Raw genomic sequence first — 13539 nt, 5'->3', positions numbered from 1 at the left:
CTGTTTAAATGATTGAATTCTCTGAAGTCTTTGCATTAAACAAGATTTAGTAAGTAGACGTTTCTCATACAAAAGTTTTCCTTTAAAATCTTCGACATTTTTTTATCTGATCGCATTCAAATCTAAACACTATAGATATTGTATGTATTGTACACATATTTTTTCCAAAATAAACGGCTGCCACCTTTTTCATTCCGGTGATTTCAACAAGTTTTTATATGCACTTATATCATTTATGTAATTAATTTAGAAGAACAGTAAATATGTAATACCTATCCAGCTCATAATATTTTTTTTAAAGGAAAGTTTATTTATTATTATTTGCAGGTTTGCAAATATATAAAAGACATGCGTTGTGACAGCGAAATAGCGATACGTGCCTTGAGGCACGTTTGGGGATCCAAGACAACTTTTGTTGCCAGCTGATAATTTCACAATTGTTTGCAATTTATGTGTTTGTTTCTGTTGCTGGAGTGATTTTAATTAATAGAATTAGAAATAAAGAAAATTGCAACCCGGGTTCGGTATAAGCTGTCTTGACACATGAGTTTGCTCAAGATATTTGACTCAGTTCCGGTGGATGAAGAAGTGTTAAGTTCAATTTATGACGAGGACGATAACAATTGTATAATGGGGCTCTTAATACTGCATTAGAGAATGCTGAGACTATAAAATGTTGTATTGTTGAAAATGTCCAAAACAATGCACAGAAAGCTGAGAGTTCCCAGGAAACTGCAAAAAGGCCGCGATCACTATTACTACTAGTAGGTTCAATGGAGCTGGTAAGCCAAATTTATTTTAGTTAATAATTAGTTTTACTTACACAGTTATTAAATCAATAACAAAATATTCGAGTAAGATTCTGTGGCGATAGAAATGTATGCATGTTAACAATGTAGCATTTCGAGGCGATTTTTCGCTGCAAGCAGCAATAAAGAAGCTCGAAATTTCTCTATACATAGCTCTTTTATTTAATGCGGAATCATGAATATGCGCAGCTTTAAAGTATGATATTAACAATAAGTTCAAAATGAATAAAATGAATGAGATGCAGCTTTACAGGTTTAGGTTTTGATGTTCATGTCCATTTAACGCTACCCAAATCTGAAGAGTTTAACACAAACCATAGAAAGACTTAAGAATTAGATCATATACTTCGATAATTTTTATACACCTCTGCCTTTGATGGTTATATAAGAGTGATAGGTATTTATAGCCTTGGTACAGTGCGAGGAAACCTTGTCTGGAAAAACAGCAAGCCTGTTCGACCTCGTGAAGGAACTGCAAATTCCCCAAAATGTTCATGAGTATAACTTTCATGAGTATAACATTGGCGGCGTAGATCTCATGAACGGCCTAATGGGACACTTTCATATTTATTTTTATTTTTTTTCTCAATTTTTATTTACAACCTGTCTTGTGACAATAAGTAAACTTCATGACTAATATACATATATATAATAACAGGAATAACATATTTCCAGTAAACAAATATAAAAATATATATAACTTCTCGTTTACTTAAATTTACCTATCAGGAAGATCAAGAATGTGAAATCATTTGAGTCTTCTATATGTTGAGCTATAGCTCAATATAGTCTAATAGACCTAGGGCTAAATTATTTACATGATTGTGAAGTCTGTCTGTACATTTCTTACTATATTTGTTTATCTCTTCTTTATAGTTGGAATATTTAGATCTCTGTGAATATTTGCATTGGTTACATAAAATGGAGCGTTAACAATTTGTCGCAATGTTCTCGATTGGTTGGCTGGCAAAATCCTCTGCTGAACCCTCCTCGAGGGTGCTGGCTGGGTAGGATCTGTATTACCTCATTGTCAACGGGTAGCAGATCTCTACTATACGTCGATGTTTCAGGTACTGCAGATCCTAGCTGACGACTCTGTTCCTTATCTTTCGGGCATCTGTCTGGAAATAAGTAGCAGAATCCATGGTACTAGGTGTCTGGCGGTCAGACTGAAAACGCTATGGGGGGCTCCCAAGAATAAAATTAGCCACTTATGTCTCAGTAATGGAGCATATAAACCAACCAACTCGAGCTGGAATGTCAGCTCAAACGTCGGTGGAAGGCGTGACTGCTACCACCGGCGGGCACGGGGGGGAGAGATCCTCTCTGCGGTCACACCTCTGATGCGGCGGGAGCAGGCCAATTCAGTTGCAACAACACTGCCACCAAAACTCGAGGTTGGTGCCCGCGGGTGCTGTGGTCTTAACCGACACGGACCAAAAGAGCGCTGCGCCAATCTCTACGGTGGAGTTCCCCCTCTTCCTCTTCAGTCACCTCGGCCTATCGCCAGCACCTCCAAGCGGGGCACGGGGGCTGAAGGAGAAGGCCAAAATAAGGCGGCGACCCGTATTCACTCACGTAAGGCTTAGTGGCGTAGCAAACCTCAAAGACACTAAAGTGCAGACCGGTTCTACCGGCCCTGCCAACAACAAGGTGGAGTCCATGGCTAGCAAGCGCCAACGGTCCGCTGAGAGTCCCAAGCAAGGGGCCCCAGTGAGCAAGAGGCTGCGAGCACCTGGCTCCCAACACGGACTCGAACAAAACAAGACAGAGAGCAACGGTTGCTGAAACTGCCAGGCGGCTTCTCGCCGTTGCTCTCATAGACATAGGGGACCCTAACGGGAAAATGTCTGCAAAGCGGTGCACTGTTTGTCAGGATGGAGAATGTCTCAGACAGTCCAATGCCTACATTCGAAGGCACTGGCTGGATGAATGGTGTCAAGATCCTGACATGCAAGGACGACCCAACATTGCAGTGGCTGCAAGCGACGGACTGTGGGAGGGGCCAAGCTGGACGTGGTGGACAGGAATAATATTCCGTCTATGCCGAAGGCGAAAGTCCTTTTCCCCATAGCGGTGCAGGGCGAGCGGGCGCTTCAGCTGCTCAAAAAGCAGAACCCGGCCATACCGATGAGTGATTGGTCCGTGCTGAAGGTTGATGAACCTTTACCCAGTGGTGGGCAGCACGTAATCATTCAGATCAATAAGGAGGCCGAGGATCTGCTATATAAACGCAATGGGAAGATGGCGTGGGGCTTAGGGAGCGTGTACCTTCGCCTCAAGAAACGTCATCCGAACGACAAGGACACACACACGCTGAGGTCAAGGGAGGTTGAGGCAGATCTCGGTCTTGAGAGCGTGACCGACGCCACCCAGCACCTCAGCTTGACTGATGAGACGGAGAAGGTGGGGGAGGAACTGTCCATGAAGACGGGCCCCCCGCGAGTTTGCTAACCTCTAATGAGTGTGCTGCAACTCAACCTCCATAGCGGAGGCGGAGCTACTCCTTGCCATGGAGGAAGTGTCCGCCTACGCGGCTTTGGTCCAAGAACCGTGGATAGCGTCGGGCAACACGGTGGCTGGGCTGAAGTCGCTTAATTACGATCTGTACGTCCCGACATTGGTAAGTAGATCGAGAACTGCCATCCTTGTAAAAAGGGGCTAAAAGCTCATCTACTACCTAATTACAGCAATGACGATCTTACCGTGGTGGTGCTGGAGAGCCGTGAGGGATGTTTGCTGCTGGCATCCTGCTACATGGCCCACGACATGCCGGCTCCACCTGACGAGCTGCGGAGGCTGGTGGACATGGTCTGCTCCTCCAAAAAACATCTTATCATCGGAACGGACGCCAACGCCCACCATAGCGTCTGGGGAAGTCCCGACATTAACGACAGGGGTGAGTCAGTTCTTGATTTTATCCTTAACAATAAGCTTAGACTAGCCAATAGAGGTGAGGTATCTACCTATGTAGGTCCCACCTCTTGTAATGTGCTGGACTTAACAATTGCGACTGAGTGTACCAATGTAGAAGAGTGGAGGGTCCTGGATAGACCCTCCTTCTCGGATCATAAGTACATTCAATTTACCATTCCATTTAACAGGGTACCTGCGGCTCAGCCGTTCAGAAATCCCCGCAATACTAACTGGGCGAAATTCTCTAGCCTTGTTTCCAAGTCTCTTGGTCCGCCGGGTAACATCAACTCGGTACAGGACCTAGAAACAAATGTCAATGTCCTCTCAGCAGGACTACTTTCCGCATTTCGCCAATCATGTAGGCTCTCTAGACCGACGAGAAGATCGAAGCCACCCTGGTGGAACCCAGATCTCTCTTCGCTTCGTGGGGAGCTTACTAGCATGTTTCAACTTGCTAAGAAGGCGGACAATGAATATGTGTGAGACGAGTACAGGTCTCTCCTAAAGTCTTACAAGAGGATGATCCGATCATCCAAAAGGTCTTCATGGAGAACCTTTGCTCGGACCTGGACAACATCAAAGACACCTCCAGACTGAGGAAGCTGCTGACCAAGCAGGCTTCCAGTCCTAGTCTGCTCAAGTCGGGCGATGGAGTGTGGACGGAGAGCAGTGCTGAAACTCTTGAAGCACTGCTCTCAACTCATTTTCCGGGATGTATTGGTATGGAGAACAGTGACTGGCAGCTCCTTCCTAGTCTCCCAGTTATGAGACCCCCTGCCGGTCTAATTACAGTTAATAAAATAATTTGGGCTATCGACTCCTTTGCGAAGGTCAGGTCGCCCGGTCTCGATGGACTTTCGCCAGCAATGCTGCAAGCATTGACCTCGAAAGTCATTTTCCTGCCCAAGGCGGGCAAATGCAGTCATGTGGTCCCAAATGACTTCCGGCCTATCAGCCTAACCTCTTTCCTGCTAAAAACATTGGAAAAGCTACTTGATTTGCACATCAGAAGAAACTCAATGCATCTGTTGTCCCCAAATCAGCATGCGTATACAAATGGCAAGTCCATTGAGACAGCTCTCCATGCTCTACAGTGCGAGGAAACCTTGTCTGGAAAAACAGCAAGCCTGTTCGACCTCGTGAAGGAACTGCAAATTCCCCAAAATGTTCATGAGTATAACTTTCATGAGTATAACATTGGCGGCGTAGATCTCATGAACGGCCTAATGGGACACTTTCATATTTATTTTTATTTTTTTTCTCAATTTTTATTTACAACCTGTCTTGTGACAATAAGTAAACTTCATGACTAATATACATATATATAATAACAGGAATAACATATTTCCAGTAAACAAATATAAAAATATATATAACTTCTCGTTTACTTAAATTTACCTTTCAGGAAGATCAAGAATGTGAAATCATTTGAGTCTTCTATATGTTGAGCTATAGCTCAATATAGTCTAATAGACCTAGGGCTAAATTATTTACATGATTGTGAAGTCTGTCTGTACATTTCTTACTATATTTGTTTATCTCTTCTTTTATAGTTGGAATATTTAGATCTCTGTGAATATTTGCATTGGTTACATAAAATGGAGCGTTAACAATTTGTCGCAATGTTCTCGATTGGTTGGCTGGCAAAAATCCTCTGCTGAACCCTCCTCGAGGGTGCTGGCTGGGTAGGATCTGTATTACCTCATTGTCAACGGGTAGCAGATCTCACCTATACGTCGATGTTTCAGGTACTGCAGATCCTAGCTGACGACTCTGTTCCTTATCTTTCGGGCATCTGTCTGGAGATAAGTAGCAGAATCCATGGTACTAGGTGTCTGGCGGTCAGACTGAAAACGCTATGGGGGGCTCCCAAGAATAAAATTAGCCACTTATGTCTCAGTAATGGAGCATATAAACCAACCAACTCGAGCTGGAATGTCAGCTCAAACGTCGGTGGAAGGCGTGACTGCTACCACCGGCGGGCACGGGGGGGAGAGATCCTCTCTGCGGTCACACCTCTGATGCGGCGGGAGCAGGCCAATTCAGTTGCAACAACACTGCCACCAAAAACTCGAGGTTGGTGCCCGCGGGTGCTGTGGTCTTAACCGACACGGACCAAAAGAGCGCTGCGCCAATCTCTACGGTGGAGTTCCCCCTCTTCCTCTTCAGTCACCTCGGCCTATCGCCAGCACCTCCAAGGTTGCACAGCGGGGCACGGGGGGGCTGAAGGAGAAGGCCAAAAATAAGGCGGCGACCCGTATTCACTCACGTAAGGCTTAGTGGCGTAGCAAACCTTCAAAGACACTAAAGTGCAGACCGGTTCTACCGGCCCTGCCAACAACAAGGTGGAGTCCATGGCTAGCAAGCGCCAACGGTCCGCTGAGAGTCCCAAGCAAGGGGCCCCAGTGAGCAAGAGGCTGCGAGCACCTGGCTCCCAACACGGACTCGAACAAAACAAGACAGAGAGCAACGGTTGCTGAAACTGCCAGGCGGCTTCTCGCCGTTGCTCTCATAGACATAGGGGACCCTAACGGGAAAATGTCTGCAAAGCGGTGCACTGTTTGTCAGGATGGAGAATGTCTCAGACAGTCCAATGCCTACATTCGAAGGCACTGGCTGGATGAATGGTGTCAAGATCCTGACATGCAAGGACGACCCAACATTGCAGTGGCTGCAAGCGACGGACTGTGGGAGGGGCCAAGCTGGACGTGGTGGACAGGAATAATATTCCGTCTATGCCGAAGGCGAAAGTCCTTTTCCCCATAGCGGTGCAGGGCGAGCGGGCGCTTCAGCTGCTCAAAAAGCAGAACCCGGCCATACCGATGAGTGATTGGTCCGTGCTGAAGGTTGATGAACCTTTACCCAGTGGTGGGCAGCACGTAATCATTCAGATCAATAAGGAGGCCGAGGATCTGCTATATAAACGCAATGGGAAGATGGCGTGGGGCTTAGGGAGCGTGTACCTTCGCCTCAAGAAACGTCATCCGAACGACAAGGACACACACACGCTGAGGTCAAGGGAGGTTGAGGCAGATCTCGGTCTTGAGAGCGTGACCGACGCCACCCAGCACCTCAGCTTGACTGATGAGACGGAGAAGGTGGGGGAGGAACTGTCCATGAAGACGGGCCCCCCGCGAGTTTGCTAACCTCTAATGAGTGTGCTGCAACTCAACCTCCATAGCGGAGGCGGAGCTACTCCTTGCCATGGAGGAAGTGTCCGCCTACGCGGCTTTGGTCCAAGAACCGTGGATAGCGTCGGGCAACACGGTGGCTGGGCTGAAGTCGCTTAATTACGATCTGTACGTCCCGACATTGGTAAGTAGATCGAGAACTGCCATCCTTGTAAAAAAGGGGCTAAAAGCTCATCTACTACCTAATTACAGCAATGACGATCTTACCGTGGTGGTGCTGGAGAGCCGTGAGGGATGTTTGCTGCTGGCATCCTGCTACATGGCCCACGACATGCCGGCTCCACCTGACGAGCTGCGGAGGCTGGTGGACATGGTCTGCTCCTCCAAAAAACATCTTATCATCGGAACGGACGCCAACGCCCACCATAGCGTCTGGGGAAGTCCCGACATTAACGACAGGGGTGAGTCAGTTCTTGATTTTATCCTTAACAATAAGCTTAGACTAGCCAATAGAGGTGAGGTATCTACCTATGTAGGTCCCACCTCTTGTAATGTGCTGGACTTAACGATTGCGACTGAGTGTACCAATGTAGAAGAGTGGAGGGTCCTGGATAGACCCTCCTTCTCGGATCATAAGTACATTCAATTTACCATTCCATTTAACAGGGTACCTGCGGCTCAGCCGTTCAGAAATCCCCGCAATACTAACTGGGCGAAATTCTCTAGCCTTGTTTCCAAGTCTCTTGGTCCGCCGGGTAACATCAACTCGGTACAGGACCTAGAAACAAATGTCAATGTCCTCTCAGCAGGACTACTTTCCGCATTTCGCCAATCATGTAGGCTCTCTAGACCGACGAGAAGATCGAAGCCACCCTGGTGGAACCCAGATCTCTCTTCGCTTCGTGGGGAGCTTACTAGCATGTTTCAACTTGCTAAGAAGGCGGACAATGAATATGTGTGAGACGAGTACAGGTCTCTCCTAAAGTCTTACAAGAGGATGATCCGATCGGACCTGGACAACATCAAAGACACCTCCAGACTGAGGAAGCTGCTGACCAAGCAGGCTTCCAGTCCTAGTCTGCTCAAGTCGGGCGATGGAGTGTGGACGGAGAGCAGTGCTGAAACTCTTGAAGCACTGCTCTCAACTCATTTTCCGGGATGTATTGGTATGGAGAACAGTGACTGGCAGCTCCTTCCTAGTCTCCCAGTTATGAGACCCCCTGCCGGTCTAATTACAGTTAATAAAATAATTTGGGCTATCGACTCCTTTGCGAAGGTCAGGTCGCCCGGTCTCGATGGACTTTCGCCAGCAATGCTGCAAGCATTGACCTCGAAAGTCATTTTCCTGCCAAGGCGGGCAAATGCAGTCATGTGGTCCCAAATGACTTCCGGCCTATCAGCCTAACCTCTTTCCTGCTAAAAACATTGGAAAAGCTACTTGATTTGCACATCAGAAGAAACTCAATGCATATGTTGTCCCCAAATCAGCATGCGTATACAAATGGCAAGTCCATTGAAAAATCAGACCATTATAAAGAATATGCCTTGGGTGCATTTCTTGACATTTCAGGCGCCTTCAATAACGTCACCACTGACGCTATTATGAAGGGCCTTACCTCAGTTAACACGGCACCAGCGATCCATAGGTGGGTGGTGGCTACGTGGGGCGATGCCGCCATTACAAAGGTAGTGCGAGGCGGCGCTCCCCAGGGTAGGGTTCTCTCGCCTCTCCTTTGGAATTTGGTCGTAAATAGCGTACTTAAAAAATTCACTAGACGGGCCCCCAAGTTAATTGCCTATGCCGACGACATAAGCATTTTGATAACTGGGAAATGCCCAACCACCCTTAGTTCCGTAATGGAACTTACTTTACAAGAAGTTAAAGCATGGGCCGAATCAGCCGGGCTCAGCATTAACGCGGACAAAACGGACCTTATCCTCTTCACGAAGAGGTATAAGCTTAACGTGTTCGAAAGGTTGAAGAAGGCCACCGGAGCCTTATACATGGCGAAAAAGATGCTTAGTTGCACTTGGGGCCTCTCTCCTAATCTAATGCGGTGGATATACATACATCTCAGTTGTTCGCCCTATCCTCACCTATGGTGTTATAGTGTGGTGGTAGGCCACGGAAAAAAGGACGTACCTATTCGTCATGGAAAGGACACAGCGTCAAGCGCTACTGTGTATCACAGGCGCTCTCAGGTCGACGCCAACTAAAGCCCTCGAGGTAATAGGTGGCATCGAACAGTGAACCTATACGCGCAATCCATAGCCGCAAAATCGTCCCTACGGATTGCCGCAACTGGCAATCTGGGTCTGCTAGGCTATGGTCACAGCGCCATTGGTAGGGAGACTAGTAGAGACTTGGACTATACTATCCCCCTTACCAGTACTGACCATATTAAAACAATATTCTTGGAACCGGACTGCTGGCGGGAAGGGTTATGCATTCCCGAAGCCCTCAACCTCTTCACCGACGGGTCGAAGATGGATGATGGTGTCGGAGCGGCCGTATACTATCCAGACCCGGTCTCCAAACATTCCTATAAACTCCCAGACCACTGCAGCATCTTCCAGGCATTGGCAAGGCTGCCGAATTGGCTCGGGGTTTACAGCGTAATCATAACTCTATTAACATCTTTGTTGACAGCCAGGCTGTATTAAGATCAATACACTCTGATGTGGTCAAGTCCAAAGTTGTCCTGGACAGCAGAAGAGCAATAGAGTCGCTGAACGCATCTGCGGTCGTGCGTATCTATTGGATCCCAAGCCACCAGGGCATCGATGGCAACGAGATCGCACACTCTCTCGCCAAAGAGGGAGTGGGGCTCGATGTCGGTAACATGTGCAATGTTCCGATATCCCTGCGAACTCTAGGCAGGGAAATTGAGGTGCGTTCCAGACTTCAGTGGGACGCGATCTGGCGCAATGCCAACTCGTGCAAAACTGCAAGGCTGATGTGTGCCTCTACTAACAAAAACTTAACCAATTTCGTCATGCAGCTTTCAAGGAAAGACTGCAGGCTAATGCTAGGCATTTTAACTGGTCACTGTCTTTCGGCTGTCCATGCTGTAAAGCTGGGTATCACGAACACTGATCAGTGTAGGAAATGCAACGAGCCCAGGGTTAAGGAAACACTTGAGCATCTTCCTGTAGATGCCCAGCGTTATGCCGACTCCGGTTGAAATACCTTAATTCGCCGTGCCACAACGATCTTCGGGACGTTTCACGGCTACCTTTCTGAGACGTAGATAAGCTACCGGTACAGCTACGGACCTCCACTGGTCTATGCTTTGCCCCGTACAGGGGCAGCCGGTCCCACCTAACCTTTCGATTGGTAGCGCTGAAGTATTTCAATATTTGAAATATTAGCGTAGGTCCAAACAGGTTTCAAAATGGCTTTGTATAGAAGAATTTTGTTTTCTAAAGTGGCTGCTGATTTTCTATTTAGTAACCAGGACATTCATTCAGAGTTTTTATTTTGAGTTGTTGATATTACGCTTTCATATGCGGTTTCCATGTTAGTCTGCGGTCGAGGTGCATGGCATGATACTTCTTGTGGAATTGCTGAGCCGTAAAGTGTGACATTTCGGCAGCTTCCTGGTCTTAGTGCAAAAGTTATTTGGACAGACTTCAGGGAGTTAATATTAATTTTCCAGCTTCAATCAGACTGAGCTCACATTGCAAGAGTTGACATGCTTCGTCTCGAGATGAGCTTGTTGCCAGAATAGCAGCATAAGTCGCCGGTTTTCGTTTTTCTGCTTTCTGCTTTGCTGTTGCTTTCGAACGTATACATAAGTTGCCGCAGCAGCTATCGACAATTTTCGACAGCTGTCGGCAGTCACATTCGCGAAAAGGAATGCATTCGGCTTTTTGCTACTTTTAATTTTTGTCGCTGTTGCTTTTGTTCAGCAGCGTAAGTCGAAAAAGCAAGAAGCGTACGATTCGTGGAAGTCATCAGCAGTCGGCGTCTTGTTCTTTTTCCTCTTTTGCTTTTACTTGCAATTAGAACGCTGTTAGACTCACACGTGTTCAGCTATTGCGCTAAGTGCAGTGTGGAAATATTTTGAAAATAAAGTTGCCGAGGGTTTTGCAATATGCAATATATATTCAAACTTTCTCTTAAAAACAATAGAGTGTCGAATTTAAAAACTCATTTAATAAAGCAACACAAAGTTGACTTAAATTCAACTCTTGAAAACATTGAATCGTCATCAAATTCCTCGATTAAAACAGTGCGAAAAAAAATAAAAATTGAAGTCAACAAAAAACAACTGTTAAGATCTTACATTGGATTGGTAACGGAAGACAGCATTCCTTTTAATGTTTTAAATTCACCAAACATGAGGAATATTCTCGATCCAATTTGTGAAGGTCTTAAAACTGCGGATGGACAAATAATGAAATTAAATGCATTAAACTGCAAAAATACTTTGAAAGTAGTGGCAAATAATATAAGGAATCACATATCAAATGAACTGAATAACAAATTATTATCTTTAAAAATAGACAGTGCAACCCGATTGTCCAGAAATATATTTGGAATAAGTGCACAATACATAAACGTGGTTGAGATAAAATCAATCATTTTGGGAATGATTGAGTTGAAAGGTGCAGTATCAAGTGGAGCCAAAAATCTTGCCGCCGAAGTGGTGAAAGTGCTTAATAAATATAATATTAATTTGAATCAAATCGTATCCATAACTTCTGATAACGGTGCGAATATGCTTAAAACAACAAATATTTTATCATTTGTTTCCGAACAAAATAATGAAACGGACGACGAAGAGTGCACCAACGATGATTACATACAAAAAATCGAGCTTATGGAAACAGTGCCCTCTGTATTAATAGGCAATATTCAAGTTTGTTGCTCTTGATGTGATCAAATCATTGGATATTATGAAGTACTTACTCAATTGCAGATATATGACAAAATACATAAGAAAAACCTCCAATGGATATCGTGAAATATTTGAATTCAAATTCGCTCGCTCTCGCAGCAGTGTTGCCAGATTCACTGGCGTAAAAGTTGCTAGATTTAAGAAAAAAAGTTGCTAAAAATTGCTAAAAATTATAAAAAAATTGCCAAAAAAAATTTCTAAATCTTTTAAATGTTATTTTTCAAATAGTATGTACATTTTTAAATAATTTGAGAATAAAATATTGAAATTAAAAATTAAAAAATTTAAATAAACAGGATTTCATATCTTCTTTTGTTAACATTACAAAATACTTCGAATTTCGTCCAATTCTTCTGCTTCCTTACTTTCCGTGTACTTTACGTTTCCTGAAATTTTAACTAAGTACTCGTAGGGAAGTACATAATTATGGCAACATTTGTTATGCCTATGTAGTCCAATACATATATAAATATTTTTTTTTTTTAATTATTTTTATTTAATTATTTTTTTTTTCCTATAATTAGCTTCTTTATTAAGTATCGAACCAGTACAGCAGGAAGAAAATAGTACTATAACAACACAGCTAAAAATGTATTTTTTTGAACCAAACCTCATATTAGTTTAAGGAGATTATGTGAAGTTTACGATTGGGTTATCGTTTTGGCGAAACCTTGACGCTTCAATCGCCTCAACGGTCTAGCTGGTAGGAGTCTCCTAGCGATATATCGGCTCGTATTTTCAATTGTTTAAACTCAAACTAACCTTACATGCAATATCGCATTTAATGTTATAATAACCTTACATGCAATATCGCATTTAATGTTATAATCATTATATATTATAATATAATATTATATATTATTATAATATAATGCTCATACAGTTACGTAATTTATGTTTTGCTATATTCATTTGTGAGAATATACGCTCAACTTCAGCGTTCGACCAAGGTAGGGAAAAGATTTTGAGCGCAAAATTTGTTAAATCACTAAAAGGGTTTTGGTTCAAGTAGCTCTTATAATCGAACCGTTGAGTTAAATACAAGTTCCGATTTCATTGAGAACTATTAATCGCAATTTTTTGCAGTGAATGGCAAAAAGAGAATACAAAATAAAAGGGCTTTAAGTAAAGTATAAATGAAAAATTGCTAAAATTGCTAAAATAGCTAACAAAAAATAAAAAGTTGCTAGATTTGTAGCTAATAGCATTTTCAAAAAAAAAGTTGCAAATATTTTGAAAAGTTGCTAGATCTAGCAACTAAATTGCTAAACTGGCAACACTGTCTCGCAGTCACAGTCGGTCGTATTTTTTTTTCTTCCCTCTTAAACTTTGTGATTTTTCATTGAATTTCATATTTATTTACAATTAATATAACATTAATTTTACTATCTCACTTGTGTTTAACTACAGATCGTAAAATCGCTGTGTGCTTTCTTGTATTTATTAAATTATTATAATTTTTCTGAAAATATAACAACAAATTGTGTGGTCAAACTCTGCTTTGCTTTGTTAGCAAAACAATTCTGTTTTCGTTGCCGCTGCACTTTGTTTTTGTATTTTTGTTTACTTTAGCGCTCTTCTTTTTTCACTTTGCTATTCTTTGCGCTCAACGCTGTTACAATAGTTAACTCTCCCTCTCTTGGTGTTGTTGTTGGCTATCGTCTATCTTGCGTCTCGCTCAACCCGAGCTTATTCTCTGTGCGTATTGTTGATTTGATTTCGGCCAAGTCAGGATTGAGATGGACTTGTGAACACTGTAGGGACTCTGAACGCGATATT

At 43.8% G+C, this 13539-nt stretch overlaps 1 protein-coding gene and 1 long non-coding RNA gene across 2 annotated transcripts; both read left to right on the top strand.

The window, feature by feature from the left end:
• The first annotated feature begins 2950 nt into the window (after positions 1-2950).
• On the top strand, positions 2951-3621 carry LOC133838412 (uncharacterized). Its single transcript, XR_009893944.1, has 2 exons — positions 2951-3432; positions 3500-3621. It is a non-coding gene; the product is annotated as an uncharacterized LOC133838412 (long non-coding RNA).
• Positions 3622-6885: 3264 nt separating this feature from the next.
• On the top strand, positions 6886-7830 carry LOC133837952 (uncharacterized). Its single transcript, XM_062268865.1, has 2 exons — positions 6886-7040; positions 7109-7830. The coding sequence occupies exon 2, from the start codon at positions 7176-7178 to the stop codon at positions 7815-7817; it is 642 nt and encodes a 213-aa protein (XP_062124849.1). The 5' UTR covers positions 6886-7040; positions 7109-7175; the 3' UTR covers positions 7818-7830.
• The last annotated feature ends 5709 nt before the right edge of the window (positions 7831-13539 follow it).

The sequence above is a fragment of the Drosophila sulfurigaster genome, chromosome 2R (genome assembly GCF_023558435.1).
Source record: "Drosophila sulfurigaster albostrigata strain 15112-1811.04 chromosome 2R, ASM2355843v2, whole genome shotgun sequence".
NCBI lineage: Eukaryota > Metazoa > Arthropoda > Insecta > Diptera > Drosophilidae > Drosophila > Drosophila sulfurigaster.
This window is presented reverse-complemented; position numbering and strand designations above follow the sequence as displayed.